Source organism: Pseudochaenichthys georgianus, chromosome 20 (assembly GCF_902827115.2).
Source record: "Pseudochaenichthys georgianus chromosome 20, fPseGeo1.2, whole genome shotgun sequence".
Taxonomy (NCBI): domain Eukaryota; kingdom Metazoa; phylum Chordata; class Actinopteri; order Perciformes; family Channichthyidae; genus Pseudochaenichthys; species Pseudochaenichthys georgianus.
The window spans coordinates 3,219,420-3,244,697 of record NC_047522.1 but is presented as its reverse complement, the minus strand read 5'-3'; the positions used below and the strand labels follow the sequence as shown (position 1 = coordinate 3,244,697).

Here is a 25,278-nt window from a genome sequence, read left to right as displayed (position 1 = left end):
AATAAAAGCTTGGCCTGGTACTTTGTTTTTGTGCATTGTTCATTAGCCCGGCAGCAACAACAGAGGCACACTTGATATGCTTGGCTTGACTGGGTGTATGGGAGTAGGGCAAGGTGGGATGGGGCTGTGTGTGCGTGCGTGTGTGTGTGCGTGCGTGTATGTGTGCGCGTGTGTGTGTTTGTGCGCATGCACACATCGAGGTAGGGGGTAGCTTTGCATGGCTGCAATGCCATTAAGGAGGCAACTGGAAATTAAGGGCTTGCAACTGACAGCACACGTTGAATGAGAAACCCCTGCAGCTGCCCACAATGAGCAGAGCCGGACAATGTGCATGGTAAAGAGAAAAACACTGTTCTGAACTCAACCCTTATCTGACTTCCTGTGTGTTGGTAATCTTTATGTCACCTAAAACATGTCCAGTTCATTTAGAAGGTATAGTGTGTGAACATAAACTCCTTTTGTTACTGTGATAATAATAAGGATTTCCAGAGGATTTATTGCTCTAGATGGTAGCTTATCTTAAGCACTGCCCACTAAATTGTTTAAATAAACCGCAGAACATTATATACGACCAAAGATTTATATCCTAAAGTAAAAAAAAGATACAATTATTGTCCATTAACCGTCAATCTACCCATTGCCTGTGTTCTTGTTTTGAAAACAGGTATTTCTGGGTTTTTTTGCTTTGGAATTTTGCAACCAAACTTTTAAAAGAGGAAACAAATGCAGCTGCGAGAACAATAACTCCCTTGAATTTTACCACAGGACGCCGTAAAACATGAACTCCATCTCACATCTGCACCCTCCTCTCTTGTGTTCCACAGCACTTGCAGAAGCAGGACAGCGCGTACAGCCTGGAGTCGTGTGTCTACTACTGCACGCTGTGCGACTACTCCACCAAGGCCCGCCTCAACCTGGTGCAGCACGCCCGCTCCGCTCGCCACCAGCAGAACGAGGGGCTGAGGAAGCTGCAGCTGCACCAGCAGGGCCTGGGAGGGGACGAGGAGGGACTGAGCTTCCACGAGCTGTTCCACGTCAAGGAGAGCCCCTCCAGCCAAGGTCAGTGCTCTGCTCTGTCTGTCTGCTTAGGATGTCGATTGTTCTGATTTGTGAGGCTATTTTCTGATAGTTTTCTCATTTGATCAACTTCCTTCTTTCTGACACACCCCATGCCATTTTGCCTGTGTTTTAAAGTCTTTTTGATTCAAGTTAAATGCTGCTTCCAGTTGTCGGGGTCTGTTTTCTTGGTTTGAAGTCAGATCAATCTTTCTTTACTCTTTTTTCTCTTTTTTTCTGCACCACTCCCTCTTTATTCTGTCAAACCTCCCTCCCTTGCTGCCTCCCTCCTTTGGCCTTCATATCCAGATCACGTCTCTCGATACAGACCCGTCCATTCCTCCTAATCTCTCCAAAATGAGCATACTGTTCCTATTAGGCTGCCGTGCTTATATGTGCAACACAAACACACACATACACACACACACACACACACACACACTGTCCCGTGCACAGGGACATCCCAGGCAGACAAGCAGTCAGCTTATGAAATTTCACCTTGGGAGTATCTCGTAGTGAAAAGGCCTGTACACACATATGTTACTCACACACACATACGTTAGTCACACTCACACACACACACACACGCACACATGCACACACACGTATGCTACAACTACACAGTTTCTCCCTGGAGTGAGCTTTCATTTCCTTTCTCATGACCAAAGCAATTTGGCTTTCATTTAAGACTCTCCGTCCTGCCAGCAGCTAATAAGTGTAACAGAACTGTAAAACATTCAGAGAGACAAAAAAAAAAAAAAGATTAATCGTTTTTCTTTGAGTGGGGGTTGCATGGTTGGTGAGGGGTTGCAGGGTGTAAGGGGAGGGGGCTGCGCTGTAATTTAAACCAGAAGACCAAGAGTCAGGGTCCATTATTTAGTCATCCCTATGTTAATGTTGCCGGGAGAAAATGAGCGCTTAACTTGTTTTTGCTTTGCTTGACCTGAAGGAGCGGGTGGGATGGGGTTTTAAGGGGGGGCTAACACGTTTTGAATAGCATTCCAGAATAGCATTAGTCCATACATCCATCTGTGTGTGTGTGTGTGCTCCCCAAAGTGTCCTGTTTATACTGTACATGTACTCCCAAAACAGATGGGGGCCCAGCGCTTAGAAACATATGTGAATCCCAACACACACACACACACACACACACACACACACACACACGAACAGAAGAAGAGCTCCCAATCCTGAAATGGAGACTGTAGCCGGCGTACGTTTGGTTTTAATTACACATGGATCAAAGTTTCGGTGAGACTTTGGGGTGCAGCAGAAAAGCATGCTTAGATAAATCATTACCGTGCATTTTACGAACCCCCCCGCCACCTCTCTCGTTCTCCTGCTCTCCTTTCGCATCCCCCTTTCTCTCCTTCTTTGTCCTGGTTATTCCATCTCTCTCTCTTTACTGCTCCTGTCCGGGTTTTATTTAAATAAAGAACACAAGCCCAGTTTCAAGCCTTTTTTTCTTTGTACCTCTCAAACCCGTGAGCACAACCAGGTTTTAAACCTGTCATAAGCAATATTCGCCTGCTTCACCTATTTCAAATGTTCCACTCTTAAAACACACCATATTTGTTGCTCGGGCCCCCGTTTTATACCGTGGCTTTGATGCCACATGGTGAATTTCCATGAGGAAGCTAGTGCAAAGCTTAAGCGGACGCTGGCGGGGCCCAAAATGCTAAGCCCCTTTTTTTGGATGCCCTCCTTTTGCCCACTCTATATAATTTTTAGAACAACTGTATTCTTTCACAGGGTACGTGGTGAATGTTTCAAAAGTATTTCCTTGTAGACCGTACACATTTGGCAGGTGTAGGCAAAGGGAGGGGTAAGAGTGTTTCAGCCAGAGATCAAACACTGAGAGTTAATGTTCTGAACATTCATGTTCTAAAGTTCTGTCAGATTTGGTATATTTTTAGCTTTTTTAGTAGATGAACCCTTTGAGCTTTTGCAAACACTACATACAGTACTACAGTAGGATATGTTCTATGGAAGAAAGGGTATGCTATAGCAGCGTTGGGCTCCTAAAGTGATAGATGATGTGAATATTCTCACAGATGGAAAAGGCTCTATAGTAGGCAACATTTCGAGCCAGTGTTCGGTTTAAGGACCCTCAATTTGTGTGTACGTGCATGTGTGCTGTTAGTTTTCTGGGGCTGCAACTCCTGACTCGAGCACTTTCTGTTCATTAGAGACTGGTATGAAAAAGATTAATTTAAGTGCTGACCGGTATCTTTCTCTTAAAGCCTGGGACCTGGCACTGAGCCAGATAATTATAGGCCCGTTTGGGAATAAGAGTTCTAATGCTCTGGACTTTATGTACATGTGAATGGCTTTCATTAAACAATTTTGATGCTGATTTTATGGCCTAATTAAGGATACAGGACTGCAAAGGCTCGGCTTAAGGGTATAGGTGTTTTGAACAAAGACAGGAGTGTACAGTGAACATTTCTGCTGGACTGCATTGTGTGCGTGTCACTACATGTGTTTGCCGGCATGTTTATTTGAGAACCTTTCACTCTTTGTTATCCTTTTGATTCTGTAATTCCCCAAACCTGGGCCCAGACATCTCATCCTTTACACTAGGTAAACAGCATTGTGGAAGCTTGGTGTGTGTGTGTGTGTGTGTGTGTGTGTGTGTGTGTGTGTGTGTGTGTGTGTGTGTGTGTGTGTGTGTGTGTGTGTGTGTGTGTGTGTGTGTGTGTGTGTGTGTGTGTGTGTGTGTGTGTGTGTGTGTGTGTGTGTGTGTGTGTGTGTGTGTGTGTGTGTGTGTGTGTGTGTGTGTGTGTGTGTGTGTGTGTGTGTGTGTGTGTGTGTGTGTGTGTGTGTGTGTGTGTGTGTGTAATGTTACATGTGCAAACAGTAACTCACTGACTGTACAGCAACAACGTTTTATGGTCTTTTAGCGGTGTCCTTCGGGGACAATACGCCCACTGTGCCTTGTGCATTGCTGAGAGATTGTCTGTGTGTACAATTAGAAGTGTTAAACCAAATTGAGTTTATAAAAAATGCCAGTTTGCATCAGATGCATAAATGAATTGCCTCTCAACATGGAGGACTTGGAAGCCATTTTGCTTTGAGGGTTGTCCAAAAGTTGTTAGAGAAATTAGATTTGTGTGTGCCCTTCTCTGTAATGAAGTTATGCCCTGAATAGAGCTGTTTAGTGAAGACAAATATGACAGATCGCGAGTCATGGGTATTCCATCATCGATTTTATAATTTGAACAATTTGTTTAGCTGTATTTTTGGAGACATTAACAGTCTCTGAAGTTAAGTTGTTTTCTCCCTTTGACTGCTGCCGCCTAAGTCTCAATCATCTGACCATTTGTTTAGCCATAAAGAACACTGGGAGGAGGTGTGTGTGCATTAGTGTGTTTTTTTCGGTGTATCCTTGCCCGTTAGCCTTGTGTTCCATCATGTGTAACACTCCTCATAAGCCAGACCAAGCAGAAACATCCAGGCCTCTCTGCATACTGTACTTTCTGTCATTTCCCCATTCAGTTCCCTCTGTCCTTTACAAAAAGGAAAAGGGAGATGGGATCTTATGGAGGTAATTATTTCTGTGAGCCCAGTCTGTCAACCACCCCTCCATCCCTCCACCACCCACAAGTCTCCATCCCTCTAACCCAACCCCCCTCCCAGCGCCACCACCCAACATGCATTACAGAGGGAGGGAGAGGACCCTCTTTGTCTAAGTCCCCCTTTTAAACAAAAGACCTCTTCTTGACTTAAAGAGACCGACAACACTTTTATCGTGTGTGTGTGTGTGTGTGTGTGTGTGTGTGTGTGTGTGTGTGTGTGTGTGTGTGTGTGTGTGTGTGTGTGTGTGTGTGTGTGTGTGTGTGTGTGTGTGTGTGTGTGTGTGTGTGTGTGTGTGTGTGTGTGTGTGTGTGTGTGTGTGTGTGTGTGTGTGTGTGTGTGTGTATCCAGAGCCTTTTGTTTTCTCTGAGTGATAAGGCTCTGGGTCATTTTGGTCCTAGTTAAATTAGTGTAGCTGTGGTAACCATTTAGAAAGCAGCTGTAGGCTAAAAACGAAGCTAATGGACACTTATTATCCTTATATGTGCCTGTGCTTCCAGCAGGAAGTGATGGAGCATGGGCAGAGAGAAAAAGTGCCATCTTGTCTGTGTCCAAGTGCGCTGACATTCCTTGTTCCCGAAATGTATCCCACCCAAAACTGAGCAAAAGCACCGAAAACAATCATTCAATTTACAATGTGGGAAAGGACTTTGCTGTTTCCCAAAGAACATTATGATGTGATGACACAGAGGCATATTTTGAGGTATTAAGTTTTCCTCCCTCCCTCACTTTCAATCCTTCATCTTATACTTTTTTCCTCTGGGTAGTGGGGGTGGTTTCGCCATTCCAGCGGTTGTCTTCCTTTTTTTTTTAAAAGAAGGTCTCTCCTCAGACAGAAGTCTATTTCCAGGGTTTGTCTCAGTAATTTGTGGCCATTACATAAACATTCACGGATGGCCGGAGGAGTGAGAGAAAGGATGCAACACACACACCCAGATCTAGCTAACCGCTGGAGTTAGCGCAGCTGTAGCCATTTTCTTTTTTAAGTCAGATAGAGTAGGCAAGAGCCTTTGTCTGACTCATTAAAGGACATTTTGTCAATTTGTAGTTACTGTTTGTTCTTGCTTTGCAAATGCCATCTTGTAATGCTTTTATCATTTAGATATCTGTGTTTAGATTAGAAGTGTAACAGGTTAGGGCAGTCAATTATATCGCATATTGATTTGCTTACAAAAAGCTGATTGCCTACAGTTCAATTATTCGTGACCTTTTCTCTCATTTAATGCGAATCAGAAAGTTACTTACATAAATTGTAAAGTCCATAGATCCCAGTCAGGCGGGATCCATTCCTCGCGTAATAAAACCTTGGAATGTTATTTTATGTGCCCAAAATGAATAAAAGCACTTTCTGGGGAGATCTATTCTGATGAGAGTGATGTGATGTTACCCAGGAGGATTTCTGTGAACTATGCCGTTTTTTTATTGCTGTACAATTAGCTGGAGACAATACACAGCATTTTAAATCATTTGTCAAATCAAAATAAGACACATTCATATATGTATATTATTATATTTTCGACAAGTAGCAATTTACCCCAAATTTCCCAAAACCATATTCTCTATGGCTGAGGGAGTAAAAGATGTGGTCATATTTTTGAATAATTCCATCCAAGCGAATTATAATTACTCTGCGGTCTGTGTGTGCACATAGGGAAAAAGGGCAGCAAGCTGACTTGAGCTTCGTTCACCATAAACTATTTTTGAAATGGTGTGTCGGCGGTATGGGCTCAGGCCGATTGTTGTTCTTTGAGTTGAGCAGCTCTTTGGTGGAGGGGTATTACCCGGGCTAAATTGTTCCCTCATGTTTTCCGCCAAGGTTCTGTGCCCACCACACTGACAGTTATAATTTGCAGAAATTGCGCTGATTATCTGTATTAGCATACCTGACCAATGCCACATTAGTCTTATTTACAATACAAAGCCATGGGGCTATGAGGACGCATACTAAATATGACTTAACCCTTTGAAGAGGGGACTGGCGTCACAGGGCCAGGAGTCTTTCACGTCAGCGATATCACAAAGAGCTTCGGGCCCCGCTCCATATGGAGCTGGAAGGTCCAGGAAAGGAAGTGGTGAATGTAAAGTCCAAGGACCACATTGGAGGGTTATTGCATGTTTCCCCTTACTCTCATTCTCTTTCTGACCTTTCTATTTCAATATTTTTTTCACCTCTCAGCTCTTGTTCCCATCTTTCCTTTTTTTTCTTGCCTTCATCTTTCCTCCCCCTCCCTTTTCACCCCTGCTCTTCTTTATTTTCGTCTCCCTCACCTCCATTCTTTTCACTCCCCGATCCCCTCATACACCCTCTGTCCATTGACTCTTAACCACAGATGGACAAAACAATGGGCCATGTCACACAGCATTAAGACAAACAATCTGCTGATGGGAGGAGGGTTGTGTGGAGCTGGAGCCGCGGTAACCAGGCAATGCGCTCGCTGGGTCCAAGCAGCCACTAATCTCATCTCACGTGATGATACAATTCACAGATGGACATTTAAAGCAGACTTTATACACACACAAAGAGCAGAGCAGGAACTTTACTTCAGGAGCTAGTATTGTCAGGTAGAATTTCTACCATTCCTTGTAGCAGCTACAATTTATTTCCTTCTATTGCTCCCTTATCCTCACTCTCCTCTATCTTTTCTTTACCTCATCCATCAGTGGGAGGTATGGAATTGATAGCAGCTATTGATTACCTATAGCAAAGGCTAATCGTCGCTAACCGGAGGAAGCTTTGCCGCTATAGCAGCTGTCAGTGGCTTGTCGTATGTGTGTGCGTGTCTATATGACCCTCCAGCGGTTCTGTAGCAATAGCTTTCCCTCTCCCATGTTTACTTACAGAGCACTAATGGCCTTCAAGCAAGACAGCAAAATAAATATGCTGGACTTTGATTCTCCTTTTCATAATAAGGGAAATAATATGTAATGTGTGTCGTCCTCAGAAACACTAAGAGGCATGGCAAGTCTCACCTCCCCACCTTTGTGAATAAGACCCATCTCCCTGCCTTTCTTTATCTCCCTAATAGGAAATTTGAGCACACAGTGTGAGATTAAAGCAGAGAATCAATGCCTTGTGAGCAATAATTTCCAGGCAAATCTCTTTCATCTTTTTCTCTCCCTTTTCTTCTCCCCTCGTTCCCGCTCTTCCACCTCCTAATGCTAACAGGGGGTCTCATGTCATGACATCCCTTTCACTTTTATCAAGTCCTAATAACACTCTGAGAATGTAGAGAGAAAGAGGAATGTGACAGAAAGAGGAAAAAAGGTGCCGAGGGAAAAAAGAACAAGAAATGGATGGACTGATACAAATCCATTGAATGAGCCTTGCTGCTGATTTGTGCTTTGATGTGGATGTCTTTGTGCAAATTAGACAAATACGCCCGCTGCTTTAGTCATCTCCTTTTAGTCATTTCGCTTTTTTCAAGATGCCATCTTCCTTTGCTATTTTAAGGATGGTAGAAAAGAAGGAAAGCAATGACTGGAAAGTACATTTATGGGCATAAAACATACATTTTACACATTTCTTGTGACTCAATAGAGCAATATGGTTGCATAAAGTAGCCTTTACAATACTATCGAATACAATAAAACACAAAGGAGATGAAAGGTATATGCAGAAAAGACTCTTGGGTTTCGGCTTGGTTGGGCCCTCAAGGTGCTTTACTTATGATGGCACACAGGGCTAATGGGCAAGGATACACACACACATACACACACACACACACCTTGGTCAGGCCTTTGTTTCAAAAGCAGGTTAACGGAGAGTGAGGAAGAGGAGCATTGCAATTTTCTGCTCTTTAGGCGCCGGAGAATTCTCTCCAGTGTAAGAGAGACCAGACTCTCAGCGTAATAGGCATTTTACACCCTCATCACCTCTCTGACACACACACACAGACACACACACACACACACACACACACACACACACACACACACACACACACACACACACACACACACACACACACACACACACACACACACATACAAACACACACTCACCAGAAACGTGTGGGAGTGTAATAGGCATTCTATGGTGTGTATTGCCGGTCCCCAGAGTGCCAGTAAGTGTTAGACATGCATAGAGTCGGCAATGAGACAATCAGCATGCTGAAATTGAAACCTTGTCTGGAGTCACACAGGAGGGGGGGAGAAAAGAGGAGCAAGGAGTAGATTAAATAAAAAAAGAGCAGAGGAGAGGCGATGGGTGCACAGATGGCAGGAGAAAAGAAGATGAGGAGTAAGAGGAGAGGAGAGGAAATAGGAACTGATGTTTGTTTAATTGCCTCATAAGTGATGACACAGATAATTACGTCGAAAAAGGAGATGCTCCTCTAAGGCAGCGCCGATGAGCAGCTGGATCTGTTTGTGTGCGTGTGTCGCCCTGTCTCTCCCTATAACCCCATCCACTGTTGTCCCCTCCAGCCACATCAAGTATTACCATTAAAGCAGTACGCTTTGTGTCATATCAAATCCTTCAGTTTAATTAACAGAAACGCACACACAAACACACACTCGTCATTTGGAATCATTTTAATTACTCTCTATCTCCCTGATTATTAATATCTCCGCTTCATATACCTGAGGATATGAAGATGAGTTCACCTATATTTCCTGCGCTGTGTGTTTGCAGGCGTGTGTGTCCATGTGTGTGTAAGTGATGCTCCCTTGACTTCATATCTAATTGTCTTTTTTAATGACAATATTCCACTCTGTGCCGGCTGTATGTAATGAGTCAGGGTGTGTCAAAGTGCAGGCCGGAGCTGTCTGCTTGAGTTAAGCTCTTCCCGTCTACTGTAGAAGCCTCCAGTGCGCACACACACACACACACACACGCACACACACGTGGAGCACACACTCAAAGAGACAGTATCAATGTGGGAGTTCCTGTATCTGACACGAGATTAAGAGGGCCAAGTGGAGGAACGTCGAAGAACTGCCCTGTTGCATTTGCGAGAAGGGAAAACGGGCCATCCTCTCTCACACACAAACACACACGCGCACAAGCATCCTGTGCTGTAAGTGAGCAGTAGCCTCCCTTGCATTATTCACAGTGGCCGAGTGATCGAAGCTTGGTTCAATAGCACTAAAGCGGCGCACGCTGGAGAGATTTGTCTTACAAAACCTTGACACACACACTGGCGCACATATGCTCTCACACACATTGATTTTCGGTGGTGGGAATCTCCCAGGCTTTGGACGAAAGGCACGGACGTGAAAGGGGCTTCCCCTGTCAGAGTAACCCCCTGACAAACGCACACTCACGCACACAATGCGCACAGGCAAATATGCATATGCATTTTTTTCATTTGTTAATTATCTCAAAATGATAGATGTTGATGATCAGATCCAGCGATGGCATGAATAAGATAACAAAAAGAGATCGGGATGAAGGATGTGCCTCTTAGATCTGATGGGGTTTCATTTACAGTAAGATGAGCGGATGGTAAAATAAAAAGCATGAAAGAAAGTCTGATCATATTTATTTTTGCTGACTCTCCTGTTTTACATGTTACCATCATGGGGCTTTTTGCAAGCAAGGCAAAAAAGAAAATCACGCATTGCCTGATATGTCATATCCTTCCACTGCAGTGTGTGTGTGTTATTTTACACAGGCATGTTCAATTTGAAGCCTTCACTTGATTTGAATGGCAATTTCTTTTTTTCCAGCACATCAGTCTTCAGTTTTCCTATTTTCTATAGCGGGCCTGGGCAGCGCACACCACCCCCTCCGGCGTTTTTGACGTATTAACATGTATCGACAAGCCCGCATTCGCATGCCTGTAAACACTGACGCACACACACTCACACCTCTGTCCCCTGAAGACATGTGATCAACCAGACCCAATCCCTTGTAATCATCTGGAACCCCTCGCATACACACACACACACACACACACATAAAGTTCCCATTCAATCCTGGGAAATGGTTTGGGGCAGGGGGCTGAAGCGGTGGGCTTCTTTCCCTTAGCCCCAGTGTCTTAAGCTGCCATTGATTAAATGTTAACTGATATACTCGGCCCTGGCAATCTTGTTAGAGCCGGAGCAGGCAGGCAGCTAGACAGACAGTTTAGGACCCGCGCCCTCCTGATCAATAGCACAGATAAAGATTTCATCCATCAATGAGCTCCCAAAACAAAAGGTATCTGATACCTGATTAGGCCCGTGGGGAAAAATACACACACAGATTTGAGCATGAAAACACACACATTGCCACATGGGTTGAAACACATGAAGAGACAAACATAAACACTTGGATCTCAAATAAATGCAGTGGGATAAAAAAATCTGCACGTAAGCTTAAACAAGCATACATTTCACACACACACACACACACACACACACACACACACACACACACACACACACACACACACACACACACACACACACACACATTCCTTTCACTCACTTATTTTGTCCAGAATAATACCTCCACCAACCCCATCTGAAGACAATCAGTTCCACACCTAATGGTGTAATTACAACACGTACACACAAGCTCACACACACATATGCGCAGTCAAGTTTGCAGATAAGGCAGCCCTGACTTTTCCCGGATGAAGGTTAATTATGCTGTGTTAGTTCAGTTAGGATGTGTGTGCATTTGTTTGTGCATGCAAGTGTAAGTGCATCTTTTGTGTGTGTGTGTGTGTGTGTGTGTGTGTGTGTGTGTGTGTGTGTGTGTGTGTGTGTGTGTGTGTGTGTGTGTGTGTGTGTGTGTGTGTGTGTGTGTGTGTGTGTGTGTGTGTGTGTGTGTGTGTGTGTGTGTGTGTGTGTGTGTGTGTGTGTGTGTGTGTGTGTGTGTGTGTGTGTGTGTGTGTGTGTGTGTGTGTGTGTGTGTGTGTGTGTGTGTGTGTGTGTGTGTGTGTGTGCTTCCTAGAATGCATGTGCATTTAGATCGTCAGACTCAGAGCATGCCAAAGGCACCGCAAAACGGCTGAATCAATGTCTGGGCGACCACCACTGTTAAACTGTATCAATAACGTTCCCCTATCTTTTCCCCGACTAACGTCAGACGGCAGTTTGAACGTCCAAACCTTGCCGCAATTAAGACTTAATTATAAATCAATAAAAGGAGTCATTTGAATATTGATTTTCCTTTTTTCTTCAAATTGTTAACATATTCAGCACCCTGTCTTTTTTGTTACAACTTTAAGGAGAATCAATACTTCCTTTTACAGTCATCGGAGAAGTGCTTTGACATAATTGGAGCAAAAACACAACGGGATATGTTCATGGAGTTCGATACCCAGAGACGGTCAGGGGGTAGAAAATGTCACAGCCCCTCAAATCTGATGGCTATTCAAATACAGTTAATGACGCTTTGTGCTTGTCAAACAGTCATCTCATTTTGGGGGATATTGGTTGACATTTGTTGTCACAATGCCAAAATGCATTTCCATAATTTTCACGGCTGACATTTTCTTTGATATGACACAGTATCTGAACGCACTTCAAAAAGTGATATCAATGCAACCCGGTAACCTGCGTTTCATTTGATTCAATGATATCTTTGCTGTTTTATTTTCCCGCTCAACCATTTTGAGGGGCTGTGAGATTTTCAAGTGGCGTGTCAGGGGCCTGGAGTCTAATGCATGGAAACATGGAGCTTTCTGTTTTCTGACGGCTAGCAGAGATAAGGTAGAGATATGGCTCTAGCACTGGCTCAAATCTAAAACAGATCCCGCTTGGGGGGTTGGGGGAGTTAAGAAAGTGAAGGAAAGGGAGAAAGGGAGGGGTGGAGGTAGCAAGAAAAGGGAATATTGTCAATCCTCTAAGTGTCTGGCGGTGTCTCTCTTTCTTTCCCTCTTTCTCTCACTCTTTCTCTCCCCCCTCTCCCTCGGTAATCTGATTTATTTGAAGCATGTGCGTGCTGCTCTGTCTTTGTCTGCTTCTATTAGGGCCAGTGGGGGCCCATATGACATTGTTTAGCCAGTAATGAAATGGACATTTTTTGCATGTTTTTGTGAAAGTCAGAGGAAAGCTAACACTCCTTATTTGTAAGCGTCTGGAATACCATCTCTCGGGCAGTTGCCCCAGGTGCGCGCGTGTGTGCGCGCGCGTGTGTGTGTGTGTGTGTGTGTGTGTGTGTGTGTGTGTGTGTGTGTGTGTGTGTGTGTGTGTGTGTGTGTGTGTGTGTGTGTGTGTGTGTGTGTGTGTGTGTGTGTGTGTGTGTGTGTGTGTGTGTGTGTGTGTGTGTGTGTGTGTGTGTGTGTGTGTGTGTGTGTGTGTGTGTGTGTGTGTGTGTGTGTGTGTGCGTGTGTGTGTATTACAGCTTCCATGTGCTCCTTTTGGAGATGATTCCCAGCAACCTAATGAATATTTGGGCTTGAAGATATTTTTTCTTTTACTTCCGTGACTCTATTCTTCTTATGTTGAAGAGTCCTGCTTCCTGCCTGACCTCAACACATAATAAGTCCCTGATGATGCACACATTTTTATTGTAACATGGACTTATTGTCAGAATATGAAATGGTTATGTGCTAATGGCAGCTTTGCTCCGGTCTCCCCCATCAAAAGGAATGTAGTCACAGAAAGGCATTGCAATTGAATAGAATAAAAGGAAACCTGAAATTATCTGTTGTTATAATGTTGTATTTGTAATTGACACCAACAATATTTATATATTGAAACAAGCATCAACACCATATGACTTGTATTTTATAAATTATTTTAAATGTGTTATTCTTCTTATGTTTACAGCATGAAACAAAGCAACTTTTCCTGCTCATATAATTGTATTTTTATCTTTCCTTTCTATCTACTAAAGACTTTTCTTTGATTTTAACCAGGATTACAGTCCTGTTTTTTTAGTGGCTCTGAAAGCAGATGCTTTTTTTATGCAGCTAAAAACGGGACAGTAGCCCAATAGGATAAAGATCTGTTTAAGCATTATCAATTTGGCCACTGCCCGTTACAGGCCTATTTTAAGCATAGACACTAACACACAGGCACACACACATCCATTCTCTTAAACCACGGCAGCCATTTTATTAGATTCCCTGATTCCCTGCCTGGTATTAGTTCTCGGAAAATAAATAAACCTTGAATTCATGACAAGAACCAGTCTGGTTAATTCGAAACTATATCTATCCTGCTGGTATCTTTGTTTACCAGTGTAGTGATGGATGCACAGATAGAGGGAGGAACGGATAGCTATATGGATGGATAGCTGTGTGAAGAGATATAAAAACAGATGGATAGATGGCTGGATAGATAAATGGATGGATAGATGGACGGATGAATGCGGCAGGGAGATCTCGTTGGGCTGATAGAGTTCAGCAGGTATGCCGAGAAACAGCTGCTTTCTTCATTAGGTTCATCTATCGATCTCGGACCCTCGCTGTGCGTCGCTGTGTGTGTGTGTGGTTTTGATTTTTGAGGGAGAGAGAGGGGAAAGACAGCAGCCTCTGTAGATAAGTGCTGGTAATAGAACAGAATGAATTCTTATCACAGAGATGGGAAGGCCATTAACCCTCAGCTTCTACTTCTCTCTCTCTGTCTCCGACTCTGTCTGTTTCCCCCTCCGTCCTCCGGTCTGGACCTGACAGGGTCACGTTTGCGAGCGTGTGTGATATTTCCACTATGTGTGCGACTCTGGGAGTGTGTGTGTGTGTGTGTGTGTGTGTGCGTGTTTGTGTTACGGCTGCCGCTGTGCAGACTGCCCCGCCGGCCAGATGTTTATAATCAGGGGCTGGATAAATATTGGACCGAGGAATCATAAAAGAGCAGGGAAAACAGAAAACAGAGAAAGGGATGTGGGGGAGATGAAACAGAGGAGAGGAATCTTCTTTTCAAATTATTCCTAAATCCCTCAGTAAGCTTGCCGTGCCGCCTCCTCAATTCACCTACTCAGCCTAAGGTGATTCAAACAGCCGAAATGCAATATGGCTGTTGTGTAAGATGCAGGTGTGTGTGTGTGCGTGTGTGTGTGTGTGTGCGCACGTGTGGAGGTGTACAGTAGGTGTGTTAGCCCATTGTATAAAGCCAGGTGTTGCGTCAATTTTTTTTTCTCCCAACACTGAACCTTTTGAAGCCCATAATTTTGTCCTGTGAAAACCTTTTGTATTTGCTATTTGCTAGAATCATTAACATCATCCCCCCCCCCCCCCCCCCAATGCTCACAGCACTGGAAATAAAACCCCTCTTAACACGAAACAACAGTTTCTGTCTGCGCAGCAAGCAATACTCGCAAGCCTCTAATCTCGGCTATGTTTATTCATATGATTTTCTTTTCTTATTTCTTCTTCTTTTTTTTCAAAAGAGTAATAGGTGTTTTGTTAGTCGCCTGCAAGACAGCGGAGTGGGCAATTTGAGCGAAAGAAAATACAATGAGGTGTCTCAGGAAGTCGTAATTGACAACAACAAAGCAAATTTGGAGCTGCTGATACAAGCGTTTTTTTACACAAGTCATTTTTTCCGCTTATTCTGTCAGTTCAACTTATTGACATTCACACCGGGAGTGTATTACACGTGACAATCCCATCGTCTGGCTTTCACAGTCGACCTGAAACAAATTGATTTTCTTTTTTGTCTTGTTTAATAAGTTCTCATATGTTTTAAGCAGTAAGTGGGAGGGAGGGTGTGGAAACACGTGTGTTTGCTTGTGCTGGTGTGTGTGTGTTTACATGTTAGCATGTGGGCTGTGGACCTCTGTGCATGAAATACGTTGAGCGCTGTGTGTGTGTGTGTGTGTGTGTGTGTGTGTGTGTGTGTGTGTGTGTGTGTGTGTGTGTGTGTGTGTGTGTGTGTGTGTGTGTGTGTGTGTGTGTGTGTGTGTGTGTGTGTGTGTGTGTGTGTGTGTGTGTGTGTGTGTGTGTGTGTGTGTGTGTGTGTGTGTGTGTGTGTGTGTGTGTGTGTGTGTGTGCGTGTGTGTCGGTTATTCCCAGGCCCTGTGCAGGAGCTGTAGGCCCTCTACGATGGGTTGATGTTTAGTATTTTAGACATGCTACATTAACAACATCTGGTTAAGATCTAAATGCTTGTTAAACGCGCTGAAATTCGGGGGGGAAAGGTACAGGGAGAGCGAGGGGAGCGGGGGGGATAAAGAGGGAGAGTAGGGTAAATAAAGATTTGAGGGTGAGAGAACGGGAGGGAGGGAGATCAGTAAGTCTGTAAGGTTATTACCCTGGCAGTATTACCACTGGCCCTTGACTGTGTGTGTGTGTGTGTGTGTGTGTGTGTGTGTGTGTGTGTGTGTGTGTGTGTGTGTGTGTGTGTGTGTGTGTGTGTGTGTGTGTGTGTGTGTGTGTGTGTGTGTGTGTGTGTGTGTGTGTGTGTGTGTGTGTGTGTGTGTGTGTGTGTGTGTGTGTGTGTGTGTGTGTGTGTGTGTGTGTGTGTGTGTGATGGTGTAATGTTTCAAAGCTTTCCCCTTTAAAACCTAGAGGCCAAACTAGAGCCACGCGCGGCGCAGGAATGTGACATCACAGGGCCCCTATTCCTCCACACACACACACACACACACACACACACACACACACACACGTGGTCTCACAGGGGACATGACCAGAGTTGTAGGAAGGAATCAGCGTCAACATCAACGTTAAGTGGTGGAGACATGGCCGTCATGGGTGTTACGCAAAAAACATTAATGCTACTTTACAGATTATATTCATAATAGTAACTCAATATACTCAGTACTTTACTACTAATACTTAAGTATAACTTGATGCCGATACTTTTGTACTGTAACATAGGGCCATGAATGTAGTATTGCTACTTGAGGACTTCTTTCACCACTGGTCCTTACAGCTTCTTCTTAGTCTTATAGCATTTCTCTTATTTCTCCTCATGATATTTTCTTTGGCAGCAATTACCCTTTATCTTGATGCTTTCATATGATTTAAGATAAACAATAATGTAAAAAGGATTTATTTGTACCCCCTTTAATGAGCACCATCCTAGCCCTAAGGAGCAAATTAGAGGCAGCTCGGCCCCGGCTAATGAATTCAGCCGGTTTTGGAGCCTCTGTGTCCAGTTGCTCCGCGTGGCACTGCTCTACGGTCGTGTGCCATACGGCTGAGTCCTCCACCGGGTACATAATGACCCGGCATGGCGGTTATGGGCCCTCAGGGGGAGAGGGGAAGGGGAGCGAGTGGTCTCAGAGCAGGTCATTATACAGCTCGAGGGCACACACTGACATTTTCAATACATCCTCCATTGCCTCCATCTCCCATATGTCTATTCTTTCTTTCCAAACATCTCTTTTTATATGTCTTCCTTTCCTTCTGTCCGAAACTGTTTCTGACTGTGATGTTTTCGACTAGATATTTGTACTAAAATCAGCAATAATTCAGAACATATTGTCTCCTAAGAATTAGTCATCATGTTTGGTTGATTTTTTGTATTGGAAGAACAGGAGAGTTTTTCATCCAGCGGTTACACTGGCATCCAATTAATAGTTAAAAAAGTTAAAGCAGACTGATTTGGCTTTCGTCCCTGATCAAGACTCACTTAATTACTCTTCCTCTCTTAACGGTTAAATATAGGCCGGTGTTGGTTGCAGGGTAATCTGACCCATGGTCTGTGGTTAGCTCGAGTTCACCGGCCGGCTTTAATGTTCCGACCGACCCACATCAAAGAGAGTCCCACCAGGCTTCCAAAATCACACACCCTCCACAGCCTGACCACTCCGTGTGTGCGTGTGTGTGTATGTGTGTGTGTGTGTGTGTGTGTGTGTGTGTGTGTGTGTGCGCGTGTGTGTGTGTGCGTGCGTGTGTGTGTGTGTGTGTGTGTGCGTACGTGCGTGTGTGTGTGTGTGTGCGTGTGTGTGTGTGTGCGTACGTGCGTGTGTGTGTGTGTGCGTGCGTGCGTACGTGCGTGTGTGTGTGTGTGTGTGTGGTGACTGCGAATGTTTTGCTCTGCGAGTCCTCTGGTAGCGATTAAGTTGATGGTTAAGAGTCCCTGCCGCAGAACCCTCTCCTCTGTCTCACTGTTTCTCTCACACACACACTTGCACATGACAACTCACATGCAAACACATGCAGTCACTGTCTCACTCACTTGATCAATGGTGCGCATCCACATAAACACACGCGCACGCACACACACACTCGTGCTGCGTGTGACTGTCAGGGTCAGTCAGAGGGCAGACGCTGCACTGATGTATCGGGAGAACTCGTCTGGGAATGTCCTCAGCGTGGAAACACATTTCCCCCATGCACGCACGCACACGCACACACACACACACCATAGATCTAACCGACTACAGGGGAAAGGAGTGAGAAAAAAAAACACTGATGAGGCCCAGATGATCACCCCTCCTTTTCTCTGTCTTTTTCTCTTTCTTCACCCACTCTTCACCCTCGTTCTTCCCTCTGTTCCCTCCCTCTGTTCATTGTCTCTTCTCTCTTGTGTCCTATCTAGCTACAGGTAGACTGCCCCCTAGAGGTTTGTTAAGATGGTGGACGTCATGATCATCTCCCACCCCACACTCGTCCTCTGCTCCTTGTTGTTTAAGAAAAACTTAACTTTAAAGTTTAATTTGCTTTAAAATATAAAATATGCAGTCATCTCTTGCAAACATCATATCAAGCAGTATCAAAATAGTTTTTATTTGAATTACATAAACTAATTACTCTGAGTATGTTGTCGAGAATGTGCTCATGGTAAAGCCACAGGAGTTATGAAAATAAATGTATTTATGGTATGTAATAAAAGCTACAGTTTATTATTATTGTGATATTATAACAAGCATAATAATAATAACAGTTATTAGCAAAAGCAGGTAGTTTTCGACCAGAGCGATTGTGTTTTACATTTTTACATGCAGTGCAGTGCAGGGAAGGAATGAAAGCAGTCCATGACAAAGAGATACAACTATGTTTTTTGTTTCTTCTGCGTTTGGCGTTTTTATAAATTATTTCCTTTGAGACATTGTCCTGACCTTGCAGTATATATGTGAGATCTTCGAGAGTTTATTTTTCTCTCTCTGAATTTCAGTTTGTCCCCCCCCCCTTTCCTCCCATTCTCTTCTCACTCTTCTGTGAAAAATGCTGTTCGATTTGTGCCATTTGCTTCTCCTTGGCATCGAACAAAAGTCAACTATAGAGAAAAGATAAACCAGTGATGAAAGACTTTCAAACCCACTTCACACCACAACATTTACACAAAAGCACACACACATGCTTGCCTTCCCCCTTCCCTCCGTACGAAGGTGGGGTGAATTAAAATACAAAGATGGACGCTGCAGCACCGGCAGTGAAAATGGCCATTTCTGCAGCCCGGGCTCTCTTGGCTGACAGGAGATATTTCATCCCCGTTGTCACCAACGTATTAATAAAACATCAGGAGCAGAGTGCAGTCCCAGTCTCTCTCACACATACAAACACACACATGCACAAGGACAAACACATACACCTTGAAATAGACCGTGTGTACAAAATGTGTACAGCACTCACACGCATGTGCAACAAATATAACATGGACACAAACACACACAGTCACGATTTTTCTCCTCAATCACATGCCAGCATCTGCCATGAAAATTTCATGCTGTATATAATGTCCACTTAATGTGTTGGCGCTTAGAGAAACGGCGCCAGCACTTAGTCTATGTGTCTGTCTGTGTGTGTTGGTGTGTGTGTGTGTGGTTGCGTGTGTGTGCACCCTGCTGTATGCGAAAGGGTTAATCATATCATGTTTCCGAGGGGGGTTTCGCAGACCCCTGTTCTCGTCATACAATGGCCAAAGTGATTGTATGCAAATGCAGGCTGACCTCAATGCACCCTTTGCCTGATTTCTATGAATATGTGTGTGTGTGTGTGTGTGTGTGTGTGTGTGTGTGTGTGTGTGTGTGTGTGTGTGTGTGTGTGTGTGTGTGTGTGTGTGTGTGTGTGTGTGTGTGTGTGTGTGTGTGTGTGTGTGTGTGTGTGTGTGTGTGTGTGTGTGTGTGTGTGTGTGTGTGTGTGTGTGTTGTAAAATATGGTTATTAAGGCAGAGCAGGATTGATGAGCGCAGCTATTTTACACACAAACACACACATTCACCAGTTCCCTTCCCTGGCAGAGTGAGGGGTGTGTGGTGAGAGAGACCCCCCCTTCCCCCCGTTTAGAAGACAGGACATTTTTAACGGTTTTGCGTTTTGTGTGTGTGTGTGAATATGATACCGTGTGTGTATGATTTGACGCCTGTGTGCAAGTGTTTCTGTTTGATTTTGCATTTGTGTGTGCTGCTCTGAGATGGAGGAGGGTTGTGTGTGTGTGTGTGTGTGTGTGTGTGTGTGTGTGTGTGTGTGTGTGTGTGTGTGTGTGTGTGTGTGTGTGTGTGTGTGTGTGTGTGTGTGTGTGTGTGTGTGTGTGTGTGTGTGTGTGTGTGTGTGTGTGTGTGTGTGTGTGTGTGTGTGTGTGTGTGTGTGTGTGTGTGTGTGTGTGTGTGTGTGTGTGTGTGTGTGTGTGTGTGTGTGTGTGTGTGTGTGTGTGCATGCCTGGTTATCTGGCCTCTCTCAGACTGCTCAAAATTCATTACAAAGTGACATCAGCCCAGCCGGAGACAAATGATGGCTGGATGAAAGGGAGCGCTGGGGCTCGGCTAGGATTAGTGTTAGCTTGCGCTGGCGACACATATACACACATACACACTTGTACACACACACTTTCTCTCTCTCTCTCTCTCTCTCTCTCTCACACACACACACGCACACACACACACACACCGTTTAATCCACTGGCAGAACACTGCAGATACACAGAATTATCAAACAAGGGGCTGAACTCTCAGAGATGGGCAGGCTAATCTGCTAATAGTACAGAGCTGCACGTGTGTGTGTTGGTTTGCATGTGTGTGTCTGTGCATGCGCGCATATTTGTAACAGAGGTAATACAATATCTATATGCAGTACGGTAGTGAACATCTACACACTCTCTGCATGGATTTTTAATTTTCACTTTGGCTTTATAGAGTTGAGCAGGCATGGGCTATAGGATACTGTTATTACTGGTCTCTAATAAAGTCGAATGGATAGCATTTTCATTCAATAATGTTTTATATTGAAAGAATAAAAATGTTTCATGTATAATTAACAGCTTTCTAACCTGAAATAATAAGAATAAGAATTAATGTATATGGAAGGAAAGGGGAAATATTTAAAAAAAATGAGGAAATGTATAAACCAGTAAATATTATTAGGTTTTTTCTTAAAGTACATACATGATTTTTAAAATTCCTTCTGTAGCAAGGAAACCAAAATAAGTGTTTTTTTGTCCACAACTTCCCTGTTTTCTGGCAGTTCGTCGTTTTTTCAGGAGCATTATGGGTAATGTAGACCTTTCTTCTGTTCATTTTCAGAAGACACTGCTGAGGATGGTGAGAGACCCCCTCGCTCTTCCTCCAGGCCTGGACTCAACCTCACTGACCGAGACTCGACTGACAGCAGGAGAACTGACCGTAAGTACACTCACACACACACACACACACACACACACACACACACTGTACACACACAAACACGCATACAAAACACATATGAAACACAAGCTTCCCTTCTTTTATAAGTTATCGCCCATCTCTCTCTCGCCTTTAGATAAGGTTTCTAACATGTGTGTGTAACATGTGAACGCTGCTGACTAGCCTCCATGTGACCTGCTTTAATCGTTTCCATCTGACAGAAAGAGAAAGACAGGGTAAGAAGGAGAGAGAGAAAAAAAGGGATAAGTTGAGTGTTGTGGATATTACCAGGCAATGTCCAGGCCCCAGATTATTTTTTAATCAAATCAGTTTGCGTGCTTGTAATTTATAAGCGCCTTGCATTAATCTTTTCTCGTTCTTGTGCCCTCTCCGATGACATATTAATTTTTCATAAGCGCAGGATTAGATGGGGGGGGGGCTGTGTATATGTTTTTCTAATATTGGACCGCATCCTTGCAACACTTAAATTAGTTTTTTTCCCTCCCTTCATTTTTCTTTCTCTCCTGTTTTTCCCCCGTCTCAATCCATCCCTTAATTGTTGTCCAATCTGTGACCCTATCACCGGGCATTACCTCAGATAGCAAAAGAGCACACGATAGAAAGCACTGTTTATCCATTTGTAACAATGGCAATACTGTAAGCGGGGAGGGGCCACAATCCCTACAAGACGGCTTGGTGTTTTTTGTTATTTTGGGGTGAGGTAGGGAGCACATAATGCCTCCGCTGCAAGGCTGTGGTTGGGATAGCCCTGGCTTTGTTAGATTTGATTTACCCAAATAAGAATTCATATGGTCTTTTTATGTATGAGATGGAAATCCATGGCTGGGGATGAATATTGCATGGGGTGCTTTTTTTTTCTCTCTGTCATTGCATGGGGTTCTCTTTCTCATTCTTTCTCCCTCTACTAATGTATCCTGCCCCACTCAATCCCCCCCCTCCCAACTCACACACCTTCCTCTATCCATCTCAAACTCCCTCCCCACCTCCTCTTCCTAGCATGCCATACCTAGCTCCATAATGTGAGGCTCAATGAGGCAGATGGAGAGCTGAGTGAGGCTGGGGCCTATTAGTTTAGCTAGTCATCTATCTTTCAGCTGTATCTCTCTGACAGGCCTGTCTGACGGACTGGCGGGGAACCACCATCCATGCATTTACCGCCGCATATTACTGCCGGCGTCATTTAACACCACCGCACACAAAAAAAGTGTCCAGGTTCCTCCTTCTTTAAATCACGCTTACGTATGTGCGTGTCCCCTAGTGTGGTTTATCAGATGTCAGGAATGTATTTAATAAAGCAGAACCTTTTTAAATAATTTGTTGCATCGGGGTCGGCTGCAAATTTGGCTAGAAAGCCAGATGTATTATCGCTAGTGGTGATTTCTTTTGGTGATTACATGAGGTTTCAGAAAGTCAAAATGCCAGGAAACGCAAAAGGGAGCGTGGAGTGTCAGCGCGTTGTTATGCTCGGGTTATCATCAGAGACAGGGCCTTGTTTTTCTCTGTTTCCAGCTTAAAGTAGTAAGATTTAGCGAGTGTGTGTGTGTGTGTGTGTGTGTGTGTGTGTGTGTGTGTGTGTGTGTGTGTGTGTGTGTGTGTGTGTGTGTGTGTGTGTGTGTGTGTGTGTGTGTGTGTGTGTGTGTGTGTGTGTGTGTGTGTGTGTGTGTGTGTGTGTGTGTGTGTGTGTGTGTGTGTGTGTGTGTGTGTGTGTGTGTGTGTGTGTGTGTGTGTGTGTGTGTGTGTGTGTGTGTGTGTGTGTGTGTGTGTGTGTGTGTGTGTGTGTGTGTCCGTATGGAGATCTCCAGGGATGGGATTAAAGTGTGACCAAGTGAGCAGTGTGTTTGCGCACTTCATCTCCAAGACCGAGATCCTTTAAACAAAGAGGGGCAGATAGATGGAGAGGGGGAAAGAGAGACAGAGAAATACATATGGGGGGGAGGGGCACGGAAAGACACCGAGCTTTTTCCCCTTTGCTTCATTTACGTTGTCTTTTATAATCCCATGTCACTTTAGATTAATTATAATCCATGTTACATTTTCCATGCAAATGTCCCCGATGTGGATTACCTCCAGATAGCTTTGTGCTGTGTGTAGATGGTGCATGTCGCCACTATGGCTCAGGGCCCCACTTCTTATAAATAACCAACTAAACAAAGGCCCTCCCATGGAAATGAGCCTGTCAGGCACACTTGGGAGATCTCTACCTGCTTCAAATTAGCAAAGAAATGACTCATTGTTCTTACAGGCAAATTATGTATTAATTTCCAGTACAATTTTGCATTGAGCAGCTATGGGTGGGAGACCAAGTGGAATCGCATGCAAATCAGATGTTAGATATTCCATATTAGCTTGTTCATCATCATGTACATTTAGAATATTTTCAGTCTGTTCTTTATTATTTGCATGCATCTTGCAAATGATTCCACTTCGAGTTGAGAGCTGTGCTCCTTTTCCTGTCTCCCCAAGATGAGATTAAAATATATGAAAGTTATTAGCATGTTTAATTACAGGCCTGCAGCTATTTCTTTGTGCATGTATGTGTGCTTTTCTGAGTAATGACAGCTTGTTGAACGTCTCAGACGATTTGTCAAATGTGACAAGGCCATGCTCATATTTATCTCTCATTAGAAGACGAGCTGGAGATGGCAGAGAAAAGGAGGGCGAGTCATTAAAAAAACACAAACTACAAGACAGCTGCTGTTTAACTGCCTTTTCTCTCCCTCAACATCTGACTATTTCTCGACATCTCACTCCTTCCCACTCTTTCTGTCTGCCTCCCTCCGGCTAGATCCGGGCCTGCTGAGTGCTTCAGTGGGAGTTTGGGGTTCAGAGTGTGTTGCTGTAATGTTATCAGGTGACCGGGGGTCAGCCTAATGCGTAACCTCGGAGCAGTAGGCCAGTAAATCATGCTGGCCGGCCCTCCCTCGCCTGTTTTGGCCAGCTCTCCCTCCTAGATTTACTACTCTGTAACCTTAGCCAGTCTGCCAGGGCTCAGGACAGCTAAATTGAATACTAAATCCAAGCTGCCGCCACCCAGCCTGCTCCTTCTTAATTGACAGCCCCCCCGCCTCCCAACACTATGCTCTTCTGCTCTGTTTATGGGCCTTTTCTATTTTCAAAATGTCAGGAATGGAATCTAATTGTTTTGCAGCTTGTACAAAAAAAGATTGTGTTTGAAGTCGGAGGAATATAAGGATTCAATTATATGTTTATTTGTGTGAAAATCTCATTGACTTGGTTCAGTTTGCACAGAAAGGCTCACCCTTTCGACACAAAGGGCAGATTCTAAAGCAAATTGTGAAGAAGCATTAGCCATGATGGTGCCCCTGCCTTTTGAGGAACAATTTGAGACAGAAATATCCTGAGGTGTTTAGAGCTTCTCTCTCCCTTTCTATCATTTCTGTTTCTCTACCTCGGTACTCCATTGGAGCGCCCACTTGCCTGTACAGAAGTGTGTGTATGCAGCTCCCTAAACACCATTGACAGTTGCAAATAAAGATGGGTGGTGAGTGTGCCGCTCTCTCCCCCTGCAATGCAAAAGGGGTTGAGTGTCATAAATCACCTTTTGATTTATCTAATCAAGCAAGGTCCTGCTGCATGCAGACATTTGTCATTGGTGGGGGGGGGGGGGGGGAACGGTGTCAGGTTTATTCTGCCCCTCCGCTTCACTGGGCTGCAGCTGGTGGAGCCCACCTAAAGATGAAGGGATGGAGGGGAAAGAATAGGCAGGAAAAGGGACATTAAATGTGTGGCGCAGAGACAAAGGAAAATAAGAGGATGTGAAACTGCTTACAAGGATATGTGGTTTTCTCGTATAAGTGGATAGAGTTTGGGTTGTTCAAACCGTCAAATGTATTTGTGATACAGGTGATCATATCTGGAGGATATTCTACAATTTTGCATGCCGTTCTATGTCACAAAACAACGTTATTATTCACATTCGTAGGCCTTGCCATTTCAAGCTCCTAAGTGGCCATAGAGACTGCTCTCTCAACATTCAAGGTTAACCAACGTTTTTTTTTCTACTCCGCACGGGTGTCACAAGTGTTGAAAGCGCGAGGTCGTAGGCAAATCTAAACCAGAAGGACAGATCTACGTGTCGCAGGCACACACACATGATACACAAACATACTATATATTTACATTGGATATGACAGTAATCAAAGGTGATCTGTGGGCTCTTTCCCCCGCCGCATTGTAAATGTGTTTTCAGCCCCCTTGTCTGACAATCGCCTCATCTCC

The 25,278-nt window shown here is 44.3% G+C and overlaps 1 protein-coding gene across 1 annotated transcript in view; it reads left to right on the top strand.

The window, feature by feature from the left end:
* zfhx4 (zinc finger homeobox 4) overlaps nucleotides 1-25,278 on the top strand; it is a 77,983-nt gene that overhangs the window by 38,866 nt on the left and 13,839 nt on the right. Inside the window, exons 6-7 of the mRNA XM_034108514.2 lie at nucleotides 825-1,059; nucleotides 20,920-21,018. Coding sequence (XP_033964405.1) covers nucleotides 825-1,059; nucleotides 20,920-21,018 — 334 coding nt within the window. The remainder of the gene's footprint in view (nucleotides 1-824; nucleotides 1,060-20,919; nucleotides 21,019-25,278) is intronic.